The 26,764-nt window shown below is 35.3% G+C and overlaps 2 protein-coding genes across 2 annotated transcripts in view; one reads left to right on the forward strand and one right to left on the reverse strand.

Moving 5' to 3' along the window:
• The window catches only part of RHOQ (ras homolog family member Q), a 35,435-nt gene extending 31,952 nt beyond the window's left edge, over positions 1-3,483 (forward strand). Inside the window, exon 5 of the mRNA XM_074341096.1 lies at positions 169-3,483. Coding sequence (XP_074197197.1) covers positions 169-324 — 156 coding nt within the window. The 3' untranslated portion in view covers positions 325-3,483. The remainder of the gene's footprint in view (positions 1-168) is intronic.
• PIGF (phosphatidylinositol glycan anchor biosynthesis class F) lies at positions 541-26,725 on the reverse strand. Its single transcript, XM_010967735.3, has 6 exons — positions 26,575-26,725; positions 24,501-24,749; positions 23,264-23,355; positions 21,890-22,006; positions 12,280-12,388; positions 541-852 (listed from the first exon to the last, which is right to left on the reverse strand). The coding sequence occupies exons 2-6, from the start codon at positions 24,726-24,728 to the stop codon at positions 739-741; spliced, it is 660 nt and encodes a 219-aa protein (XP_010966037.1). The 5' UTR covers positions 24,729-24,749; positions 26,575-26,725; the 3' UTR covers positions 541-738.
• Between the last annotated feature and the right edge of the window lie 39 nt (positions 26,726-26,764).

The following is a 26,764-nucleotide window of genomic DNA, read 5'->3' on the forward strand; positions in this document are numbered from 1 at the left end:
CACTAACATTTTAACAGTTAGCTATCTCTGGGTATCATGAATATATGGCTGATTTCATTCCTTCTGCATAGCTGTATTTTATAATTTTCCTTATAATGGTGTGTTTGTGTGGCACCAGTTGTGTAAAAAAGATTTTATATATTTGTGATTTTTTTTTCTCCCTCCCAGATAGGTGCGTGCTGCTACGTGGAATGTTCAGCTTTAACCCAGAAGGGATTGAAGACTGTTTTTGATGAGGCTATCATAGCCATTTTAACTCCAAAGAAACACACAGTAAAAAAAAGAATAGGATCAAGATGTATAAACTGTTGTTTGATTACGTGAGAAACATCTTCAGTGGCCAAGGAAACTGTCCACTTCTCTCAGAAAGCATATGAAATGCTACAGCTACACCCAGACCTCTTCTGAATAATGAAGCAGTTTAAAAGTTGAAAAGAAAAAACAAAAAAACAAAAAAACCCTGTCCTCAGAATTCTATAAAGTTCATTAAGAATGTTTCTTAAAGGTCCAAGAAGCAGCAAACAGCATCTGAAGCCACAATCTATTATAAATACTTTATTTCGACTAGATGGTACAATCTCTCAGGGGTTTCATAGTTTCAAAAGCTACAATCACATCATGTTGTAATGACATAAAAAAACAGTGCTGTTAAGTGGAACTGCCTGGCTTAGACCATGTACATTTCTGCACAGTCTTTATGGAATCTGCACAAAGAAATATCTTCTCCCTTTGCTCCAATTAATTGTTCTTGTATGTAAGTTCCTTTCTATTCCAGTATATCCAGAGTGGCGAAATGACAAGGCCAGCCATGTAGCCAAAGGTCGCTCCAAGCGTGCAGGAGATGGGCCATTCCTGAGGAGAGAATGTATGAGGTCAAAAAGAACAAATGTTTTATTATTACTTGAGCACAACTTAAGTGTAACCTAAATATTTCTATATTAAAGCTTAATGTGCTTTCTTAAAAGAATGCCAAAAGTATAATAAGGTCATAACTGCATTTATCATGAACACTAAAAATGTAGACATTTTAGTTAACGTGCTTTCAACTGTAACAAGGCTTCTGGTGACTGCAGATTTAGTTCGATGTGCCCCAGACTGCATGAGATAAATGCTAAAATTACAAATTAAAATTTTGGGTCAGACTTTGCCATAACCCTGGACTCAATTTAGCTCTCTGAACTAGTTGGTGATTTTGTTTTTTAATTTCCACATTGGCTCGTACATCAAATGAAAAGAAAAGTGTATATGCTGACCAAACCACAAGAAACTTTAAACTGTGTTAAAGAGAAAAGACCTAGAATTCAAGCATGTTACATGGACTTTATAACAAAGCAACTGCTTTCATAATAAAACTGATGTCACCTTCCAGATACAGATATTGGAACCATAGTAGACGTTACAGAAGTACAATTTATGTACACACTTAGAGTGTTAGTTAAATGACATCCTGGCTTCCAGATACCCATTTTCTCCAGCCATATTACATTTCACAATATTATATCAAGCCAGAAGTAAGTAACGTTGATTTATTTCATGCACGAGCAGTGCGTGTTGGTCCCTAGGTGAAAGGCCCTAGTTTAAAAAAATGTTTTTCATGTTCATCTGTAAAGCTTGTTTGGTATACTGGAGCCATTTCTAATCTTTCTCTAGGGAAACAGGCAGTAGAACTGTGTCAGAGGTGAACCATCTTAATTACTAGTTCTGTTACCTAATTAAGCGTCCTTGTTTGGTCTGCTGTCAGTCTACCTTATTCCAAATGCCATGCACCAGGCAAGAGTGTTAGATAAAGTTTCAGTGTGAACAAACTAATGCAGTTCAGAGAATCATAATCTAATCCATACATTTTTTCCCCAGCCTTTCCTACATTTAAACTTGCTGTTGCCTAAATTATGATTTATGTCTCTGGTGAACTTCTGTTGACTTCCATGACTTGAGCTTATAGCTACATCTATTGCACAGATTGGGTAATGGAACACTAAACTTTTATACTTGAAAATGACAGCCTTAACTGCTCATATCAGTCACAAATCTAGGATGTACTGTCGTGTGTGTGAGCTTTGTAGAGATTTTTAAAAATATAAGCATCTTCTTCCCCATTGAAGAGCAGAATCTACTGGATAACTAGTCCAGAGCTTTCTCTTTGAACTGAACAGTGGATGTCTTCTTTCTCCCAAGAAGTGGTGGTTCACGTTAAGTACCATGGCCTTATGTATGCTCAAATGGAATCTGATGTAACTTTCTCATTTAATTTTGGTCTGCTATTTTTAGATAGAACTGAAAAGAATTGTATACATTAATTAGTATATTAGCTAAGTTGTCCAACACATGGTATAAAGGAATTAAGACAGTAAAGTATTATACATTTATTTCTAACTTGCCTTTGAGGATTTGATGGGGATTTTTTTTTTTTTCTTCCTCAAATTCACATCTCTGAAACACTTGGTTTCCTAGCCAATAAAGTTAAAATCTAGAATTTATCCTGCCCTAAGAGAAATGGACTAGGAATCTGGAAACACAAACTTTGGTGTCACCTCTGTTTCTTGACTGGGCCTCAGTTTCCTTATCTTTTAAATACGGGAGGTAGAAGAGATGATCTCTAAAATCTCTCCCATTTGTCTACTCTTCTGATGTTCTTCTTCCTCACTCACAGTAATCACTGTTGGACATGAACTTTTCGGCATCATGTTCTTAGATGGTAAGAATCCTGTACATAGATTGTTAGAACTCTAAGCAAAGACGATTGTCTCATCTGAACCTGAGGTGCCTTAAGTGCTCTATTGACCTTGAAGGGTTTGGAGTTTCCCACTGCTTATTAGGAGCCTTTTCACTGCTTTGGTCCTTTAGTATTTCTTTTCTGCAGAATCTTTCCTGCCACTTTATCTAAAACCAAAGATTTGTTTTCTGTTCATAAACAGATTGTAGAAAAGTTGCCTTATTTTCAAAAGCATGTCTTCATTTAAGGCTTAGGTTTCACCAGAAATTCAGGCTAATCACTGGAACACCTGGTTCAAAGTAGTGACATCTGGAAAATGAAATGCTTCAAAGTATCTTACTGACATGAATTTTCCTAGTGAATGAAAATACACTGCTTCAAATAGGGTCATATATGAATGAACTTAAACTTACAGTTAATATTTTTTGCATAGAGATAATCAATTCTGAAGTTCTTAAAAATAATTTTAGGAGCTTCCTGAAACCTTACTTAATACTTTGCTTATATCCTTACTCTATCTCTAAAGGTACATTCTAGGTTAGCCTATGTTGAATTATCATATTTCCAATCAGTAGAGCCTGAACTAATGGTTTTTATTGTGAATTATCATAGTTACTTTAGGCATTGCTTCCATTTGATTTTTAATTATTAATTTTAAGTACCAAATTAAATACTGGTTTGTTGGTGTTGTTGCTTTTTAAGTGATTGTTACTTTAATAGCGTCCCACCTTAACACTTGGGGTTACAAATAAAATAATATGCATAGTTTACTATCTATGTAAAGTACTGAACTTCTTACCTTAGTAGTTTTTATTTAACACTCTATGTAAACATTCAGGATAATACTCTTTCCTCTACTTCTCATGCTGTGAATCTGTGCTTCATCGGCCTATTGTGAGCAACTGCATTTTGGTAAAGAGCACGTCGTCAAAGTGTAGGCAGAATAATCATGCCTCGTGAATGCCAGCCAAATTCCAATTTGGGTTACTAAATTCTATTTTAATCACTTTGTAATTTCAGTGTGGCTCTTTGTTTCCAGACACATACATACACATACACACACATTCTTTAAGCAGCTGCCATACTTCATTCACCTCTAGTGGAATGCCAAAAATGAAGTCAATGTTAGTTAGAAAGTTCTGTCTAATGAGGGCTTAAAGCTTGGAACACTTGCTGTTCAACATCTCAAGAAATCTATGCCATCAGCAAATTAAAATGTTGGAATGGCTTTGAAGACTGTATGCTAGTGATAGGTCAGGCTTTCCTGCTTGACTTTTCTGAAATAAGTAGTTATTAATTATAACAGTCACTTTTTTTTTTTAAGAGAATTTCTTTATATAAGGGCAACCCTCCTGATCTTGGTAGACCAGACAGGGAATGGCGAAAGGAGCTGCTGAAGGGAGTTGGGGGAGGTTGCCGACATACAACCTTTCCTCAAGTAATTTCCTACTAACCTTCTTATAATTGCTTTAAAAAAAATTAAAACTATCCTATGGCAACAATTCATATTGACTTGTCAAATAACCCTAGCTTAATCACATATTTTCTTAATTAGATCTTGAAGTTTTCCATTTAAAATTACTGCCTATGAAGATGTTTCTATTTAACGTTCCTCATGCCACCAATAGGATTTAAAACACACACACACACACACACACACGTAGTATCTATTGAACAGACACTTCAACTGTGTTGCTATAAACATTTCTCCAAATTATAGTAATCTGAGATGGCTATATATAATTGTTTTGTTTAAGGAAAATAGAAAACTCACTCGTGTAAAGGAAGTCACAAGTGTTTTACCACCAAAATGACTATCTTCGTTTTATCCAGTTTTTAAAATAAATTTAAGTGTTTTTAATCACTAAATAAGAATTTCCGCTGCATAACAAAAGATAATATAATGCAAGTGGGTAAAATTATTATGATTACTGTCAAAAAGAAAAGCTTAAAAAATGAGTAGCGGCACCATGTGAAAAAAATATCTTGCTGAGAGTACCACTGTTATCCTTCCTCAAAATCAGATGACTGTTTTCTATTGTATGTTTCAGTACTTAAACCAAAAAGGTCAGTATTCTCTTGAAATAATCAGCATTAACAAAGGCCTGATATTATAGGATCTTGGTACATGCTACCAACCATAAGTAATTTTTCTCTCAGAAATTAAACAATTTCACCCTAATAAGCTAAAAAAATTCTTAAATAATATATATATATATATAACTGTTTTTTTGTTAAAATCGATATTATTGCTGGTTGAAAGACATTTCAAAATTACACAAGCTTATTTCCACCTGAAAACCACACTGCTTTCTGATCAGTGCTTTCTAAAACAGTGCTTACATTTTAGGAAAGGAAAATGTACTGGTATATAGAGTTTGATATGTTTCAAAACATGTTCTAAGTAGTACAGAATAGTGATTAAGAACACTGATTTTTGTATTTGACTTGATTTGAGTCTCAGCTCTGCCATTTGTTAAATATGTGACCCTTGGATTAATTTCCCAAAGATACAAAGAACTTATACAGCTTAATATCAAAAAACCAAACAGCCCAGTCAACAAATGGGCAAAAAACCTAAACAGACATTTGTCCAAAGACAACATACAGACGACCAACAAGTATGTGAAAAGATGCTCAATAGCGTTAATTATCAGAGAAATGCAAATCAAAACTACAATGAGGTATCACATCACAAAAAAGTCTACAAATAAATGCTGAAGAGGGTGTAGAGAAAAGGGAACCCTCCTACACTGTTGGTGAGAATATAAATTGGAGCAGCCATTATGGTAAACAGTATGGAGATTCCTTAAAAAATTAAAAATAAAATTAACATATGATCCAGCAATCCTACTCCTGGGCAAATATCTGGAGAAAACTCTAATTTGAAAAGATAAATGCACCTCAGTGTTCAGAGCAGCACTACTTAGTGTACAGCCCCTTACTGGCCATACGACCTTCGCCAGGTCACTTAACAATTGAGCCTCAGTTTCCCAATTGCAAAACAGGAATAACAACACCTCTTGCACTTAAAACATGGGGCTATTGTATTAAATGAAGTAATATTTTAAAAAACTATCATGAAAGCTGTAAAGTACCGTGCATCAGTATCATTCTGTATATTACATGTTTTAACTTGGAAAAAATTAAACTTACATTATCACTAGTGGAAGTACCTCTTAGGTATTCTAGTAGGTTAATAATTAGAGCCAGCAGTTTGGGACAAATAAAATAGTTCATAAGCAATGTTATATTGTGCTATAGGAACTATTTATTCCTTTGCCCTTGTAACATAAGCATCTTTAGCATATGCAGTTCTTCACATGATACGTATGGGATGCATAAAGCTTACAGGAGGGAACTCTCAAGAGGGATACAGCACATGGCATTATGTTAACCATATGTAGCCCCACCTCTGAAATAGAAGGGCAATTCCTGCTCCTAGCTGTCGTTTTTCATAACTTTTAAGAAGTATAAGCACAGAAACTGGTTATATACCAACCACTGGTAGACATTTCTGTCATTTTTAAGTCTCCATTTAAATGGCTCCATTCATTCAAAACTACTGAGAGCCACTCCTAAACCAAGAAGGTAAGGGGCAAACTAAGATTATTTAATTTTAGATAAATTTTAACAACAAAATTTTTTTTAAAATGTGCTACAGTATTATTTTTGGAGAGGTATGTGCTATCACAGATATCATGGGGACACTGACCTACCTGAAGATCAGAAAACCTAGAAACATAGAACTCACAACCATTAGGATTACTGGCTCTTTCAGATTAAAAAAAAAAGAAGAAGAAGATAAAACCCAGGCAGTTCTAAATTTCTCAAGAACTACTTTTTAATATGTTTTGTTTATTATGCTTACAATAATTTACATTTACATGATTGAAAGAATTCATCTTTTTCTAGTGGTTTTAAATGGTCATTTCTATTTTCCTCTGAATTTGGCTTTAGGTGGTACGTTTTTCCAGATGTTCTTAAAGCAAATGCTATTGTCGGATGTAGAAATACATGTGTAGATGAATCTGTTCAGCTGGATATATTTCTCTAGTTGTAAATCTGTCCTGTTTCACGTATACTGTACCACTCTCCTATGACTAAGAACACAGATTTAGGAAGAGCTATTTGTGGAGAGGTGCGTAGTCGCTGGGCCGGACCTTCTTGTCAAAGTGACAATAAATGGTCCTTGCCAGGACCATGCAAAAGGGTTACTTTAGCCAGCACTCTTCTCTCTCACATAAAAGTCCTGCTAGCAGATCATTTTCAATATCATTACCCTACAAGGAACCCACCTTTTAAATCCAGAACCATTTTCTATCAGTTAAATATTACAGGTTTTTTCCATTCTTCAAATATATAAATCACATTCATATAAACTAATATTTTATTTTGGCCTGTCTAAAACACTATATAATACCTTTAGTAACAGAAACACCAATTAACCTAAAAATATGCAACCCTTCAATAATTGAATCCATAATCCTAGTTTTATCCCTCACTCTAGCATTATTTGTAGTATTTCATCTAATTATCCTTATGCTCTCTAGCTTCAATTTATGAAAGTATTATCTGTGGCATCTGTGACTTTATATAAATGTTTCACAGATACTAAATTTTTAACCTGATAAAACCAGAGAAAACAAAAAAGGATTTTTAAATATAACAATGTCTCACTTATCTAGTATCTGATAGGAGTAAATACAAACATTTTTAAACAATTTTAAATTGTTTTAAAGACAATTTCAATCCATTTTGCCTTTTTACTTTATAAGAAGTAAGTGGGCTTAGAAGAGATTTGGTTCAAATCTGGTTCAATTCCATTTTGGAGACAGTAGCAATAAAGTCCAGAGTTTAAAGGCATTTGTTGGTTTTCTAGGTACAAAAGCTTCACATACTAGTTTTATATACTCTCCTACAAATATATTAAATTTTATGGTCTAAAATACATACATTACCAGAGTAGTCATGGCATTTAAATGAAATCCTCATGAGGGGAAAGAAATGCAATATAGTCAACTACTCAACCTTTTCCAAAGAGAGCTAAGCTATGGCCATTTTCTAAAAACAAAAGTTATGTTTCAGAGTCTCCAGGGACAAAGAGAATCATGGTGTCCTGGGGCTCTGGATCCTGAGTCTTTCTCTTACCAGCCAAGTAATACTGAGCAAGATGTGTACTCCCCTCGCCACACTTTGCTTTCTTATGTGTAGAAATGGGAATGAAACCTGCCTTGCACTGTGGCTGTCAGGATTAAGTTCCTTGGGTGACAGTGCCAAGTCCCATGCCTGATGCACACACAGAGGGATCTACAGATAATTACGTTTTCTTTCTATCACATTCTGAAACGTCAGACGGGATTGAAAAGTATGTGAAATCCAAATACCTTGAATACATAAATACTAGAGAAACAAAAGGGTGAGTTAACAATCCATTCTGCCAACTGAAGAACCGCTGGGCAGAATGAATAAAATAAACTGAGACAATTAACATACTCTCTAACACTCTGAGAACTCAAATAATGGAATTAGCAGTTTATTGGGTAATGCTAAAAAAAATAGTTATTAACCTACTCCTTTTATAGGTCACAAATGCCTGTAACATTAATTAAGCAGTAACTACATGTTAGGTTCTGAACTAAGTCCTTTAGAAGGATTATATTATTTAATCTTCACTAGCAATTGGCAGAGCCAGGATTTGAACCCAATAATCTGATGCCAGAGCCCTGACCATCCTGGTATCTGTCTACCTATTACTAAAACATGTGGGTTTAAAAACTTCATGGTAAATTTCCTTTGCTCAGAATAACCAACAATTCTTAACCTCCCATTAATTTTCTTAGCAACATGAAATACTAGCCCATTTTGATAAAGAATTAAGACATTTTCTAGATGAAAGGCTCATAATCACCTATTATACAAAATATTTAGACCATATTAAATCTGAATCACAATATGAATCTAAATTATTGTTATCAAACAAATTCCAGTCTTGATAACATTTGAGTATCTGTTATACTTACATAGAATATATACTTTGTACACAGTAAGAACTCAACAAATATTTACTGATTAGCTATTTTTACAGCAGATAAAGCATCAAATTATAATGTACAAAGGTTTTCCATTGTCAAAATATTCATTTTGTCAGTAACCACAGCTATAAGCTTTCTCTTGGAGTGAAGAAGTCTGTCTGGGTTATGGACAATTCAAATGTTTGCAATGCAATAGTTAAGGCCCAGAAGAGAAGCAAGATGACTTTCAGTTATTTGGAAAGAAAACAGCAAAGATGCCCAACAACACAGTGGGTAGCCACCCGACCATACTCTCTTTCTGCAAATTCTCTTGCTGCCTCCTACAAAGGGAAGGCTTCCTCCAACTAAAAAGGTGTCTGGTATCTTTCGTCATCTGTCATTATGTAAAATTATTTAAAATTTCTATTGGTACATGAAAAAACTTTCTTTCATTGAGGCTATATATTTCAGTGGGACTTTCTAGTCATTTAATGATGAAACAATTTAAAAAATATAAGTATTCCTGAAACTGCTCAATACAGAAACTTGCATCATTATAATCTTATGTCTGGCCTCTAGAAATTTTATACAAAGTCAGATTTGAGTTCAAAGTCTTAAAAGTGGAGTTAAAACATGTTAAAGTTTTTGTAAGGTGGTCTGTGTGTGTGTGTTTTTAAAGAAAGTATAATTGCTTAACCAGATACTCTTGTTTTTCTAATTAGAATACAAGTAAAACCAGATCACAATCCAGAAAAGCTTGCTTTACCACAAACATGTCAAATCTGTACTGGACCACAAGGAATAGAGCACTAAAATCTGTTCCTAATACATGTTACAATTTCGATAATAATGTGTAGAATTCTCATGAAATTTTACTCTAGAAAAATCTCCATTCTGAGGTAATGCCACAATCTTGTATCTGATTTATTGTTCCTCTGGCAGATTCTGTCAGCACCATGAGCCACACTAAGTACTTACTCTGGGTAGTTAGATTTATGAAGGAAAAAACAAAACAGAACAAAAAACCTTGTTTGCTGAGAATAAAAAGTGAAAGAAAGAAAAAAAAAGAACCCTTATCATTTCTCCAGTACACCAGTAAACAATTACTAAAAGGGACAGGAGCAGGTGATTATTATGTGAATAAAAGATGACTAATTATACGTCAATTTTATCATTTCACCAACAGTATCTATCATAATTTTAAAAGATTATAGTGAATAAGTGGGTCATTAACTTGGAACACTCTAAAAACAACCCAACAGTAAAGATTATTAAACAACCAGTAATATTCCAGTCAAGTGAAACATTCTTAATGAAGACCAACATTTGTTATTTATTAATTAGCTAGATAGAAAATATTTTTAAACTCAGTAATTCAAATAGAAACTTTACATTAATTTAAAAAGTCTGATACCATTAGTTTGGATCCAGTTCACCCCTTATTATAAACAAGTACTGAAGTAGAAAACTGAGAGTCAGTGGCTAAAAGCCTAAACAATCAAAAATGGGTAACTGGATTATAAATAACTAAAATGTATATTTTCTTCACAAATCTAAACCCAGACTTTACAAAGGCACATCTATTCCCCATAATTCAGTATCTACTTCTACATAGTCTTATAAACAAAAGACTTATACAAGTGTAAGATATCAATCTTTTACATTCCAAAATATTCCATCTATATGCAAACTGACATGTTAATTACACATTGCCTTACCACCTCAGAAGCTGATGGCCCATACTGCTTCATATATTGATACTCTGTATTTAGATTTAATTGCATATATCTGAAAGTAATGAATTAAAACACAATTTCCTATGTATACTTTTCAGTGACTTTGATTGTCCTCCAATTTAAAAATCACTGACACTACTGAACGAAATTAAGTTCCGTAAGACGGTAACTTGGGTACAAATGAATCCTTATTTCCCAGTGATCACTGAGATGGCCAAGGAAATATAAAGGAAACCTTTATTAATACTATAACCTCGGGAAGGGTATCAGAGACACCATACACTCCAAACCTCCAGGGGTTTCTATAACACATAGTAGATGAAGACTCATCAGAGGGAAGGGCAAATCTACCAAACTTACTGAATGTAAAAGAACAATTCATCTTTCTGGGAGACATAACATCTAATAGAAAGCACAAAGAATGGGCTTAAAAAGTAAGAAGTTAAGTGCAAAGCATGCAATTCCTCAAGAGCCTTTGGAAATTGAGACACATAACAAAGATTTAACCCAGCCATTCATTATGTAGGCATTTACACTAAAGAGAAAATTGGACAAATCTGCAAAGATGTATGTTTTATGATAATCGCCATAATTCATAATAATTAATTAACAATGGTAAGAACTGTAAATAATCTAAGTGTCCATTTGTAAGAAATTGGCATATGATTTTACCAAAATAACAAAGTATTACACATATGTAAATTTTCACTGACATAGAGTGTGCTCCATAATATATTGTTGAAGGAAAAAAACACAGATTTAAAATAAACATGTATATTATGAATACATAAACAGAGAGCTGCAAAACTTATCACCAAAATACAAATGGGAGTTGCCTCTGGGCTGGATGTTTGATAATTTTTACTTACTTTTTATAGTTATTAGTATTACCTAAATTTTCTAAATAAATGTATACTGTCTTTGTAATCAGGGAAAATTCTCTTCATGTTGGAAAAAGAAAATATATTTTTTAATACTACAGTTCCATTTGGGAGAAATTATCTTAAGAAAATCATTGGAAAAATCCATTGAGATAGATTCAAAGATGTTTATAACAGCACTGTTTATAATAGTAAAATAGTAAAAACAGTAAAATATTAGCAATAACCTAAATGATCCATAGTTAATATGTTAAATAAATTTTAGAATAACTACATAATGGTTTACTACAAAGCCATTAAAAATTATGAGAAAGATGTAAACATTACTAGCTTAGTGACCTTACAAACAGTACATATCTTCTAGGTATGTTTCCTCATCTGTAAAATGGGGATAAAAAGAACACTTATCTCATAGTGCTTCACTTAGCTTATTAGCTACATCCTATTGTGACAAGAAATGAAAAACCTGATGCTTATGAGCTTCCTCTGATACCACAAACCCCTATTTCAAAACCTACTTTGTTATATGATTTTTAAAAAATCCCTCAATATCAACATTCAATTTGGCTATCAATCACGCTAAGAAAATATGAATCTAAGGCCATAAAGGCAATGAATATCAAAGTTGAAAATAGGGAATTCCTGTAACTTCTAGCCTATTTTTTAAAAAATTCTATACATATCCTCAAACTAAGCTTGTTTATTCACCTATACATATAGAAAAAATAGTGCTGGAAGATAGAAACAGGCTGATCTTGATACCTGTGGCATTAGACAGGCCCCAATGAGTCACCCAGATTATAGTGACAGAGGGAATTGGCATCCCTGATAAACTGAACAACAAAACAATTTATATATACATACTAGTTAGCTTCATCAGTTTAACCATCATTGTACAAACATCTATTTTGTTGCTTTAAGGAGCTCAAACCAACCTGCCATGGTCTTCCCCAATCGAGTGGAATAGGAAAGGCTCCAAGCCATGTTCCTACAAAACTAGAAATTGTAGTGATCTGGAGACTATTCTCCCAGATGGATGTAGCCCTGTAAAACACAAATATGTAAACCATTGGTGGTATATATCTTAGCTGCTAGGGAATCAAACAAACAGCACAAATTAACACTATTCATACATATATGTTCTGTTCATTTAAAATAAGTGTCTCAAATTGACATACCAATATTTGCCATGAATTATCAACGATTAATTGGTAAGAAGATATAACTGTTTTTCACCTGGAAAGGTAGTATGTGCACATAGTGAAAGTCAAACAATACGAAAGAGGGTTTGCAGTGAAAACTAAGTCCTCCTCCCATCTTAATCATCAACTCTGGTTCCTTTCCCCAAAAGCAACTGCTATTACCAACTTATTACATATCCTTCCAGAAATATTTTATGCATACACAAATAAACACAATTTTGTTTAGAATGATATATACACATCTGCATATATGCATACATATATTATATATTCTTCAAAACAAAACTCAAATGCACCATCTTATAAACCCAGTTTAGCTGTTTTCCCTTGTTAACAGTTTTACTAGGATTCCATTGTATGAAGGAAGCATCGCTTATTCAACTAGCCCCTTATGGCACACTTCATTTAAGCAAATCAACTCTATTTGGTGGGGAAGGAGCAGAGAATGAGAACAAAGTATTTCAAAATATTTAGTGATTCTACCTACCATTCTTATTTGTTAAGTACACATTTTATAGTATAAGGGTGGAAAGACATAATTCTGCCAGTCTCTTAGTAAGTCTTGGTTTCAGCCTGCCCCCAATAGTGTGATCATTTAACCGCGTGGACCATGAGTCTAGTTATAGCAGAGTAAAATCCCACCACGATGCAATAACTGGAGTCCAAATATTTAGTGGTTTAGTTAGTTATTTAGTTATTACAAAGTTTATGAAAAGCAGTTTCTTCCTGCTGGTGTGGAAAAGGGGAAAATATTTGCTTTGTTAGTTTCTTTCATTAGAAATAGGTCAATCACATAAAATGTACACTGAATTAAAGCAATCCCGAACGGCAAGTCAGTGCCCAAACCAATCCCCAATGACCTGTCCATCTTATTACTTCTCATCCACAACCTACACAAGTTAAGAGCTTTAGCCTGTTTCTGTTGAAAACTGGGACTGGAAGAAAGTTGGAGGCAATCACCATACATCCACATTTGTGTTATTCGCTGGGCTTTATTGTTCTTCATTTTGTGTAACACTTAAAAATGCAAATCAATTTCTCAACTAGCGTTCAACAGAACAGAGATTTATCTGTTCTAATCTTGGAGGGAAAAAACTGGTGAGTTGAATGTAAAGAAAGAACTGTACTGCTCAGGCAACTTAAAGGATTTTCTAGGGTAATTTTTGACTTTATATGGCTGACAAATGTTGACTGCCTTTCACTTACACAACTTGTCTATGTTGCAATACATAAAGTTATGTGCCTGGAGACATAAGGTCTGGTAGAAGCTGAGAGCAGAGTTTACTTTCTGCTAGGAAGAGTTAACTTTTTCCATTTTATGAAAGAGGAGGAAGTTCAGCTGGATTTGGAAGAATGGGTAGTATTTGGTCTCAAAGAACTGGAGAAAGAGCTGCATTGTTGGTAGAAAGAACTTAATTAAAATTGGTTGAGGCCAAGTGGAAGAATGGAAAATAAGACTGGAAAAATAGGCTAGAGTTAGAATTTTTAAAAATAACTTTATCGAAGACAGTAAAAACTTGCCACAGAAAACCCTTTTCAGCCATACAATTCACTTAAAGTGCACAACTCAATGTTTTTAGTGTATTTACAGTTATGCAACCATCACCCCACAATAAAACCCTTTACCCATTAGTAGTCACTCCCAATTTCCCCTTCCCTCTAGACCTAGGCAACCACCAGTCTTCCTTCTGTCTCTATGGATTTGCCTATTCTGAACATTTCAAATAAATGAATCAATGTATGGCCTTCTGTGACTCATTTCTTCCACTTACCATGTTTCCAAGGTTCATCCATTTTGTAGCATGTAAAAACATTTCATTCTTTTTTATTGCCGAATAATATTTTGTTATATGGATATATCACATTTTATTTTTTCCAAACATCAGTTGATGGACACTTGGCTTGTTTTGACTTTTTGGCTATTACACATAATGCTACTATAAACATCCATGTACAAGTTTTGTGTGAACATATGTTCTCATTTTTCTTGGAGATATACTAAGGAATGGACTTGCTAGTAATTCTATGCTTAATCTTCTGAGTTTTGAGTAACTGCCACACTGTTCTCCAAGGCAGCTGAGCTATTTTATTTTCCCATCAGCAGTATACGAGGGTTCCAATTTCCACATCCCTGCTAACACTTATTAATGATTATAGCCATCTTAGTGGGTAGTGAAGTGGTATCTCATTGTGGCAGATTTAGTGTTAGGATTTCAGAAAAGCCTTGAAGGTCAAACTTAAACAAGTCCCTGAAGATTTCAAATCAAGGCAGCAATATGATCAGAGCTTAGTTTCAATAAGATTTATGTATGTATTGTCTAAGTTCTAAGCTCCAAGTTCCTTGGGCTAAGGAGCAAGATCCATGTCTTCACATCTTTCATCATTATACCACACTTGTGGCCATCTTATATTTGTTAAAGTAAGTGCAAATATCCAAGAGGTTGTCCTCTATTTTGTTTGTTTGGTACATTAAGAGCGTTTATGATCTTACATATAATAAGTGCAGAAACAAATGGAGCCAAGATCTAGTTTAAAATTAGAAAAATTCTGTAGCCTGTCTTTTTAAAATTAAAAATTTATATTTATTAAAATAATATATACAAGTGCCTTTAAAGTCGAAGATCATGATTAGACTAATAATAATAAACCCTCCCTGCACCCCTCTCTACTCCTGATATCGGCTCCAGAGGCAGGCACTTTCAACTCTTCCTGTGTCTTCTATGTACTTGAAATTTAAAAGAACATACATTATGCATAGATTTTCAAGATTTAGTTACTTTCTGCTTTCTACCATGGAAGAAGAGGATTTAGAACTCTTTACCCACAAGCCTTCCATCCCCACACACACATTTCTCTGTGACTCATCTTCCTCTTTGACGGTAATATCTCCTCTTCTCAGCTGGATCAATAGCACAGTGTCTACATTATGATGATTATGGAAATATTCATCACAGCTGAAAGCACACTGCAAACCATAATTACATTCCTTTCTTAGAGTAAATTTTAAATTTCCTTTGGATGTTAAGAATGCCTCTTTTTCACCCACCATTTGCTTACGTTCCTGTCACTAAGTCATCCTCAAATATTCCAAAGAAAACACACATCACCTCTAAATACTTGTTTGTGCTCCCCGCCTCTCTCTGTTCTCTTTCTTTTGTGGAGACACCTCACCTGCTCCAAACTGAACTGCTTGTTCTCTAAGCCTGAGGCACAGCTGCTGTCCTGTGAGTTCCCTACACCATCTTGTGAATTCCCTTTGCCTCTCTCAGTGCTTTGGGAACTCCTGTTCCCTGAATTCTAAGACTTCCTCCTTCTGTTTTCCCTTTCCTTTTTTTTTTTTTTTTTCTTTTTTTAAAGCACCTCCTTTAATAGATTCCTGAGAAAGGGTACATGGAAAATAGATTTCAGAGATGTTTAAAGTGTGAAGATGACTTTACTATAATTGTTGGAAACCAATTTGTCTCAGAATGTTGAAGGCATTGCTCTATTGTTTTCTGATTCCCACCTGAGAAGTTCAGAGCCATTCTGGCTCCCAGTTCTTTTTTTTTTTTTTTTTTTAATCTAACTTTATTTCTGCATAGAAGATATGTTGGGGTCTTTTTATTTTGACTGTTTAGTGTTCACTGCACACAAGTAGCATGATTCAACTGTACCAGGAATTTCGCAGGAACCCAGCCTTTTAGAGAAATCTCGAAAGTCATTATCTGAGGGTATTCTTGTACCATTTTCCCCAGAAAGAAATCATTTCAATATTCTGCCTGGATGGTATAAGCCTGGCTGTCAGTGCACTGGGCCCAGTGGGTGAAAAGGACCAGGTACAAGGTGAAGACTCATTGTTCAATATGCAGAATTTCATTTAAGCCTTATTTCCTGAAGAGGTTGTAGCAAATAGGCTCAGGATCTGGGGGTAGCCAGAGTGGTTGGGGGAACATCTTCCCTTTCTCCATCTTCCCTTCCCCCACTATAACTTCCATTACTATAATATTTTTATAGCATTTATATTCTGTTCTGAATCCAATTCATTCAGTTATTTTTTGATACAGTGAGCCCCCTTGTATACAAACTGAATAATTCCTTCATCTGGAGAAAGTGTCTTCTGTCATATCTTTGAATTATTTTTTGTTTTGTATTTTAGGGGTACTAACTCGTCTTAAGTTGATCTCCTTTATCTGTTCTCTATATTTATCATTTCTTTTCCAATTGCTTTACTCTTCCCAACCCCCCTTAGCCTTCATTCATTTTGATTAGCTGAAAACTCTTCTCCATGCTACAACTTGATTTTCTAATTTATCTATGTTTCTAATTTATGATCTGTAATAGTGTGATCTGGATTCTCAATTTATTTCATTAATTCTGCAATTTCCTTCTCCACCTCATTTTCTTTCATTATCTCATCTTTGAGTTTGTATCTTATTGAATTCATCTCCTTAATAACATCTTTTCTGTGATAAATTGCATGGAGCTTTTTTGTTTGTTTTTGTTCCTTGGGTAGCATTTTCTTTCAGGCTGGATTCCTTATCTTCTATGACTTTTTCTTCTTCAATAGTGTGTTTTTAGGGGTTGCCATGCCATTTCTTTTCATCTTGCCCACACTTCACATGGTAAGGCTGTCCAAACTACCTGTTTGCTCAGATAAAATAAGTGAATTACCTTTGGAGCTGTCTTCCCATCTTAACCAACACCAATTTTTCCTGTCTGGAAGCTGCATTTTGAGGACTGGATGTTATTTTCTATCAAATTTCCTGTGACATGAGGCAGGAGAGAATAGAGGCAGATAGCTAGGGTAAGGGAAATGCTATCTTTGTGATTTAATCAGTAATATTCAGCTGAAATTTAATAAATGGTGGTTCCATAAATTAAACTTTAAAAAAACTTCTGACTAGAGCTTATGCATCCCATTAGAAATCAGATTAAACTACTGTAGCACAGTCTGCCTCCTTGGCAGAGTCCAGTAGGCAGCAGCCCTGGTAGGCTGATAAAAAGTATAAACAGCACTGATGGGGATTTGGGAAAACTGGCACTGTGTTGAGTGTGTGTGTGTGTGATATATATATATTATATACATACAATATACATATATTTCAAATTAGAACTTTAGTTTGGCAATGTTTATCAACTTTTTTTGACTTAGGAATTCTACTCCAGAAATCTGGTATACAGAAATCCCTGCACAAGCATACAAAATTATAAGGTACAAAGATGTTCATAACATTATTTATAATCATGAAGATCTGATAATAACCCTCAATAGGAAATTAGTTAATAAATCATGGTACACAGAATACTTATAATGATGGCTAACTGCCCAACATTCATCTCATCTCTGATGATTAGACTAATTAAATCATGCTGATCCCATTCTCTCTCCCAGTGACTAGTTTAGGAAGACTGAAGGAAGAGAAGCTGCTGCCATCTCGGTACCAGCCTGAGGATAAGAACCAGGAGAACCAGTAAGAAGTACAGCCACAACTTGACTGTCTGTATCTAGAACCACACAACCTCTATTGTGTGAGATCATCAATTTCCTTATTGCTCAACCCAGTATAAGCTGAAGTCTTCCATTATTTATAGATGAAGATATAATAAGGATACTATGCAAGGAAAGGTAGATTATACACACATACAATGAAATACATTCCCAATAAGTGAAAAAAAAAAGCAAGTGATAAAGGAGTGACCAGCATAACCATTTTTGTTTTTAAACTACATATGTTTTTGCACAGATAAAATTAGAATATATAAAATCTGATGGTAATGGCTGCTCTTCAATATTTTTCTATTACTTGAAGTTTTATAATACATATTCTTTTGGAATAAACAAAAAAATTCCTTTTTATTCACTGATTTATAGCAGCACTGACTGACATATTCTCATTTTATAAATTACCATAGTAAAACCATCTGAATTCTATAGTTAATGGCTAATTTCTTCATAGTTAAGGAATGTACACATAATCAAGAGGATTGAAAATAGAGTAAACAGTTCACTATTCTGTGAACAAACTTAAAAGTGACCAAAGCAACATTACAGATAATCTTCATGACAATGAGTTCTAAGTAACTATCTACACTATTTGACTCCACTGAAATTCATTATGTCAAATCTTAATTGAAATAAATAGACCATTTTGAATGCCTACTATCTCTGTGTCAGACACTGTATCAGGTACCTGAGACAGTTTTCAGTAAACATTATGGCTCAGGTAGGCAGTGCTTATTTAGATGGAGCTGATCTTTTTAGCTGTTGATCTCTTCATCTAAAAAAGAGACACCAAATAACTCCTCCTAGTGGCTAAAGATATTTTGCAGAATTCTTATATAAACTTTTCCCTTTACCCACTGAATAAATATTAAAATGAATGCCTCTTGGCCACTAAATTTTTGTGCTCTCATTAAGGCTAAATTACCTAATTTTTATACGTATAAATTTTTGGTCATTCACCATCCTTCTACTCTTAACGTCCGCAGTGCTTTTTTCAATATAAAATCCATTTCAATACAAAGATGGCAAAAAGCGGCCTGCTATCTTTGCTACACAAATAGGTCATACAGGCTGTCTTCACTTTGGCAAGATAGCTATAGATTCAGAAAACTATTGAGAAATTCAGTTTTTTTCATGTCACTAAAAGTGATCAGGTTCTCACTTAAACATCAAACAATAGCATAAAATAACTGATAAATAAAAAAGCAAACTTCAATGAAAACTGTAGGACTAAGGTAGTCAGATTATCATCTGCATTCATAAGAAAGTCAACAAATGGGAGAAAGAAACCCCACGATAATTATAACATCAAAGCAACAAATTGAAGTAAACTAGTACAAATTGAGTATATTCAGTAATAAAGTACACCAAAAAGAAGTTGGCAGAATTTTTTAGAAAACTATATGACTTTTATACCTTCAAGTTTCTTTAAAATAACCCTCTTTTAAAAAAAAATCTGGAATAATCTGTTATTAGAAATTTGAGAAGGATATTTTTGCAGTCTACTGAAGTTTAGGTGGCATCAGAGAAATCTAACAGCTTCCTGCTACAGGCTTAGCTTGAAAAAGTTCTAAGTTTCAGGTATACAGTATTATAATTTGATATCTGTATGTATACATTACAGTGCTCAATAGGAACATGAAAAAGTGCTTGACCTCATTAGTCAGCAGGGAAATGCAAATAAAAACACAAAGAGGGAACACTTTACACCCATTAGGATGGCAATAATCAAATAGTCAGATAATAACAACTGTTGGTGAGGATGTAGGGGAATTGGAGCCCTCACACACTGCTGTGGACATGTAAAATGGTGCAGTCACACTGGAAAAGTCTTGGCAGTTCTTCAAATGAGTAAACATGGAGTTACCATATGACCCAACAATTTCACTCCCTGGCATAGATTCAAGTGAGAAAAAAAATATGTCCGCATAAAAACCCGAACACAAATGCTTATGGCAACTTATTCAAAACAGTAAAAAGTGAAAACAACCCTGATGTCCATCGACTGATGAATGGATAAACAAAATGTGGTACATATCCACACTGAATTGCATGTTACAAAGGTGACGTGCACGGTATTTGAATTATATCTCAAGACTATTTAAAAAACCCATCTCCCAGCTATCTCAGTTTCCTTGGTGTGTATGAGCCACACCCTCCACTTCTGTCTTAACTTTCCAACAACTCTCATTTGCCACTTCATGATAACTTGCAAGAGGCAACCCTTCTCACATCTACTTCCAAAAGCAAATTTCAGGTTTTTTCCAAGGAAAAGTATCATATTTATTATAATATTTATGTATTTCTTAACCATTTAACATGTATTAAGCTGTCCTACTATTTTTTATTAAGTTCCTACCTTTTTAAATGTGTTACTGATGAAGGTTTTGAGTGTCATGGCCTAATCCCATCTTTCCCATAAGCTCTGTGTTTTCTATTGCCTGATTTTGCACAATGCAGGGATTTTTAGGAATGCACACACCATCTTACAGCAGAACTGACAATAGAATCAGATGACAGTATCTCCCCCAAATACACCATTAATGCTATCATCAGAAACAGAATTCAAAGCTGGATAAATCACCAATCCAAACCAATAAGGTTTCAACTGATTTTCACTGTTTAAAATTTTCAAACTAAATTCTAAAAGAAATTAATGCCATTTGGGATGCCATCGTAACAACGTGGGAAAAAGTGACGATGATACTTTTGTTTTCAAGAGACCTGATGAACACCAGAAGATGGTTCTGAAGGGGAACAAACAGTATGCATTTCAAAAGGGAAAAGACAGTAATTTATGGAGCCTAGCTACCTGGCAAGCATCCTCTGCTCTCTTGGGCCGTTCTCTTCCAAATCACACAAGAATACTACATTCATTTCCGTTTCTAAGGTTTCATTCATTCCCCTAGAACAGGTGTCTCCTCTTTCCCCTTAAGTCTCACCAAATCTCTTACTCCTGATCCTTCATAGGTCATCCCCTCCTTCAGCTCATTCTTCAGTGGTCTCCTCTTCAGTGGACCCTACTGAGTTCCTGAAACATTTACTGTCTGATTTACACAATTTTAGTCTTAGGTTGTTTGCTCATTTCATCCTTGTCCCTTGAATGTCCAAGCTCCTCAGGGAGAGAATCACGGCTAGTACTTCAGACTCTACCCGGAGCTTGCACAACATAAAGCACAGAGGTAAGGGCTCAAGATGTTTCTGCTGCTGGGTGATAAATAGGACAAAATCATGTGCACCAAGTAACTTTCTAGTTTTCTGAGTTATGCCTCAACTATTTCTGATACAAGTAATTTCAATGCCTTTCAAGATGCTGAATTTTTACTTAGCCACGCTGAAAATATATACAGCTGCTAAGGGAATAAAATCCTGTAAAAATTTGTACTCGGATATCTCTCCATGAAAGACGCCAAACAAGAAATTATGGTTGTTACAGTAAACATTTTTGGATGGTGAACCCCAATTCTACATTTTAAGATGTATGGGAGCAATTTTATCTGTAGCAATTTTATCACAGTGATAAATTATCCCTGAGGTGTGGTTTTCAAAGCTTTCTTTTGGTAGCAGAAACCCTTTTCAAGCAAAAGGCTAAGCGGAATTCTATCATACAGAAAAAAAGCAAAGTTGATCTTGCTGAAGTGGAGGGAGGGGCCTATATTCCGCCTGCTTGGGTCCCCTCAAGTGCATACCACCCTTTCCTGGCCCTGGTCCCCAGCTGCAGCGGGCCCTTTAGGCATCTCTGAGAACCATACAGTGCTGAGAAACACTCAAGGAACAATCAGCAAGCTGTCATGAGTAGAAAAGTACATCACTAGTTTTTAAAAATTTCAAACATTACTAGGATAGAAAATTAAAACTTACCCATTTCTACTGAAAACTCTTAGCCATGCTTTGAAGTTTGGTCCTAACAAACATAAACAAGGTACAGTAGTAAAAGTAGATAAAAGAACTGCAAGTGAAAATGTTTCCAACACCAACCTAGGGAAAAAGACACTGTATTAACTTTTTAAGTGTTAAAGGTGCATGTACACATGCATGTATCATCCTTTTTATTTAACTAGATTTAATATAAAAATATTTTCTTATACTTTGAAAGGTAATATGAGTTCTATCGAAATGATAACTATAAAAAATGTTACTACTGAAATGCAAGCTATAAAAAATGACCTAGCAAATATCTGGCTTTAACAATAGAGTTCAAAAGTGTTAACTGCCCTATGATTTACACTGAGACTGTCCATTGCAAGAAACGCCATTTCTCGATCACTAACTTTTTCCTCAATATTCTCTGGAACTTTCTCTGCAACCAGTGGTTCAAATTTAGGTTACATCAGAACCAGTTGGAGAGCTGGATAAACTGAAGGTTGGAGGAACCCTACTCCTGGAGTTTCTAAGTCCTAAGAATCTGCACTTTGATAAAACACTGATGCTGCCAGTTTTAGAACCCACTTTGAGAATCACTGCTCCAGACATTCATTCTACTTTAAAATGGACTGGACAGAAACTGCCACTTCCCATTACAAAGGTCTTGTCCTCCCCCTCTCTAGAAAATAATTACCTGTTAATTTAGTGTGTGTGTATGTAACCATGTATAAATATATATATATGTGTGTATATATATATATATAAAACTATATACATGGCTGTGTATCACATCACTCATTTTACCATGATTATTAACCACTTAAAGTTTCCCAAACTATAATGAATATCGTATAAGACATATTCATGAATTTAGCTTTCATTGATTTAAAATTGTTCAGTTTTGAAAAGGTGTTCACTTAAATTTTACCTTTAAACTAGAAACATTAGCTCATTACATAATTAAATACAAGAATCAACTCCCTTTCCTTAAGAAAACATACTTTTTTCAAGCACTTCAGAATCTCATTTATTAGGAACTGATATGCTACTTATAACTAATTTATAGTAAATTTCCTTAGAGGTTCTAAGGGCCACACACTTATTGGCATAGTAGTTTCTCATCTACCTCCCTCCTTTATGTAATTGAGTAATAGAAGGCTAGGTATTAGGAGCATTTAATGAATTAAGTTATTCCACTGTCTCTTAAAAGAATAACACTGCCAAGGAAGGGCAATGATGTCAGTATCCTTCCATGATCCATTAATTAAACACACAGTGTTTCTTTCTCTAATCACCAACAGAATTAGCATTTGGTTTAATAAATGACTGTTTTAAAATACAATTGCCTTAAGGTAAAAGTTTCAGACTTACTCTGTTAGTGGTGCTCCATATAGAACAAAAATTACATGAAAGGAGAAACAAGACATAAGAAAGTAGATACAGCATTTCAAAAGTCTAGTTACCTAAAAAAGAAATGAATAATTTAAAGAGTTAAGAGAATATCTAATGAACAGCAAATGCTTTGATTTTGTCTACAAATAAAAGTTATTCCCATAATGCATAACATAGATGAATACTCTTGGGATTTGCTCCTGAAGTCAGATCATATATTCTTTGCACAGCCCTGTAAAAAGGCCTACAAGTATAACCCCCATATCTCACACATCCAACCAACAGTAGAGTCAGAAAACGTTTCTGTTTCTATACTATATACTGAACTATGTTGTTAACCAGTATTTATGAAATATTTACCAATAACAGAGTGCTAGGCTACAAACCCACCCCAACAGTTCTTATTTTGTAATAATACATGAAATACTTACAGAAAATAATGACTATAGTAATTTTTTTATTTTAAAACAAAACTTCTAGGAAAATTGGACCAAAAAAAAAGCACAATGTTAAATTATCTCCCAAATCATATTCATGTTACTATATGATCCATAAGAAAAAAGACCTGCATGTCTGCAAATCATTACGTGGGACTTGATTTGGAGCTCAATAAGATCTAATTATAAAATACACGTTGAGCTTTTTAAATCACAGGGTAGCAAAAGTGTTTTAAATTACCTAATAGAATACAAGAGTACTGAATAATGTTAAGTGGGGACTTTATTAATTTAAAGTAAAAGTCAAGTGTTACCCTGGAGTGAATATTCCAGAAAATAGATTCCAATTTCTGAAAACTTTACTGCTTAGTCAAGGAAGGCCACGTTTGAAACAAAAGCTACCAAGGAGGCTTATTTCGTAATTTCTGAAAAACCCACTGTGTCTTTCAGAAATGCAAAAGATAAATGAAAATAAACTGAAAAGTCTTATAAAATAAGATTTAAAGATGTGATTGTTACATTTATCTTCAACAATAACAAAAAACATGACTATATACTTTCACAATGCTATGATATCCATCCAATTAACGCATGGCAAGACTTTATCATACATTGTAGGCAGTCTTCCAGCAAGCAATAGGCTACTGCTTTGGGAGGAAAAAAATCAGGTCCTTTATTCACTGTAAATAACCCAATAAGTACTTGACTAAGACTTTATTCTTCCAGTAAAAGAAACATCACGTACATATAAAAATCAGTTATCAAGAAATTAGCCTTACCTTGTACGATAATGAACTTCTTTTAGAAGATGTGTTTGGTTTCCCTACTAAATATAATACTAAATTGACGGCAGTTACAAAAACAGAACAGATGCACAACCATGTTAAGTGTGTTTCCAATATTGAGAAGTTCTCCAAGAAGAATGATGGAATGAAGATGCTTAGGATAATTGAAAATATGCATAAAAGATGGGCATACAGTAGTCTCTTGATGTCAGTGTCTTTCATGGTGTTTTCTTGAGTGGCTTTCTAATGAAAAACAAATTAAGAAAAGACGATAGGCAATAATGACTTTTTCCATTGTCCTAAATGCTCCAGTGTCTAAAAAGAAGCCATGAACCAAAGTCAATTTTCTATGGGCAATAATGTCTTAGTTTGGAATACAGGAAGATGCATATGTGTAAATACACATGTAGACTAACATGGTACAAACAGCTCTCAGAGCCTAAAAAAAGGACAAATCTACTAATTTCTTAAATATTTGTGACTAGTTTCTGCAAAACGGTCATGTGCTAGGTCTAATTAAGTAATTCATTTTTTTTCTTTTTTTTCCAAAATCAGAGGTGAAAAAAAAAAAAAAACCACATGGGTTAATGATTTGTCCTGTTGGTACTATAAGCTATGTATTCTAGAAACCCCATGAATACACTTTGGCTGAATTGTTGGCACTTTTTATCATGGTGGTCCCTTGTCTAACATCACAGTAGTTCACGTCTTCTAGCATACACCAAGTGATGCCAGGCGCACACTGGAATACTCAAATGGTGGCCAGTGTTATCAAGATCATTTAAAGAACATTATGCTAAACTAAGGGAGCCCAGTGCTTAAAACAACAACAACAACAACCACAAAAAACACCAAAATGACAAGGTTACAGATGCTAGCTAGAGTCCAAAAGTAGAGCATGAATAAAAGGAGGAAAAATATTTACTGTCTCTTTCTGTCCAAAACACGTATTTTATGTATGTATGTATTTATAAATTACCTAACAGAGAGCTTATACATAGTATTGACTGTTAAGTAAGGACCTTATTAAAGTAATAGTCCACATGTTATACTGTGGTGAATATTCCAGAAAAAAAAGGTAAATATTTTATAGCCACACACAGGGCTCCTACTAGGGCAAAAGGGCGAATCCAAGCCTTATCTTAACACTCTCGTTTAATTCACTCTATCCTTTTCAAAGGCAAATACTTTACCGATAAGGAAACAAGCTAGGGCAGATTAGGAAACACTTCAAGGTCCCAAGCTCCCAAATGCTAAAGCCATTTCAAAGTCTAGCCTCTTTGATATAAAGATGCACACTAGGGGGTCCAGAAGAGAATGAGTGGCAAGAAAGGAAAAAGGAAATGGTCCCAACTTCAGCTGAGGGGCGGGGCGGGGAATCCAGAATACATTCTCTCAATAGACACTCCTTTAGATATTTTTCTGGGCCACCCTCAGAATCCCAACTGACAGGAGCAGATTTGGACCCAAGACAGTGAGTGGTACCCAAACTCAAATGCTTGCTGAATGAATGAATGAACGAACAAACGAACGAAGACTGGGTCCCGCGTTGCCTTTCCTGAGAAATTAGCCCTGTGTTAGGCCCTGGCGAGCCCAGGACTCCCGGCAGGTGCCCCCGAGGAGGGCCAGGACCCCGGTGTCCGCAGTCTGACCTGGCCTGGGTCCTCATGACTTGCAGCGGCAGAGAAGGCCCTTCTGGGCGGCTCCTGGAGGAGCCTTCGCAGGAGTCGCGGGACCTTAATCTGCCGAGGCATCCCAAACTGGGTCGCTAGGGACTCTTCCCAAGCCTCAGTCGGCCGGGATGTGAACAACGAGGGACGAGTTGAGAAGCATAATCAAAGAGCACAGGCGTGGAGATCAATAGAAACGGAGGGACAGACACATAAAGTCGGATCCAAAAGAGTGCCAGGTATCAGGGCAGTCCCTGGGTCTCGCCCGAAGGGTGGCGCTCGAGGGGCCGGCGGGAGTGGAAGGACCGGGACAGAGATTCCCAGCAAGTTGGGCAGTTGAGGGGGGTGGCTTGCAGCCCCGGGAGGCTCGCGTGCCGGGAACGTCCGGCTGGGCTTACCTAAAGCTCCCGCCCGCGGAAGGGAAGGAACGGTTACCACCTCCTACCATCAGGTGCTACTCGCCGCCCTGACTCTCGCGCAGGCGCAGGACCCAAGGCCTCATAGCCAATTGCAGAAGGTGAGGCGGGCCAAGAAGGCAGCCCCGCCTTCCCGCTCGCGTTTATTCCTCCCGCCGCTTACCAGGTGTAG

The sequence above is a fragment of the Camelus bactrianus genome, chromosome 15 (genome assembly GCF_048773025.1).
Source record: "Camelus bactrianus isolate YW-2024 breed Bactrian camel chromosome 15, ASM4877302v1, whole genome shotgun sequence".
NCBI classification, from domain to species: Eukaryota; Metazoa; Chordata; class Mammalia; order Artiodactyla; family Camelidae; genus Camelus; species Camelus bactrianus.

Coding starts and splice junctions, on each gene's coding strand:
- PIGF (XM_010967735.3), bottom strand. CDS start 24,728: ATGAAAGACACTGACATCAAGAGACTACTGTATGCCCATCTTTTATGC. Junction 12,389..21,889: donor AGAGTTTTCAGTAGAAATGG/GTAAGTTTTAAT, acceptor TGTGTTTTACAG/GGCTACATCCATCTGGGAGA. Junction 853..12,279: donor ATTGGGGAAGACCATGGCAG/GTTGGTTTGAGC, acceptor TTCTCTCCTCAG/GAATGGCCCATCTCCTGCAC.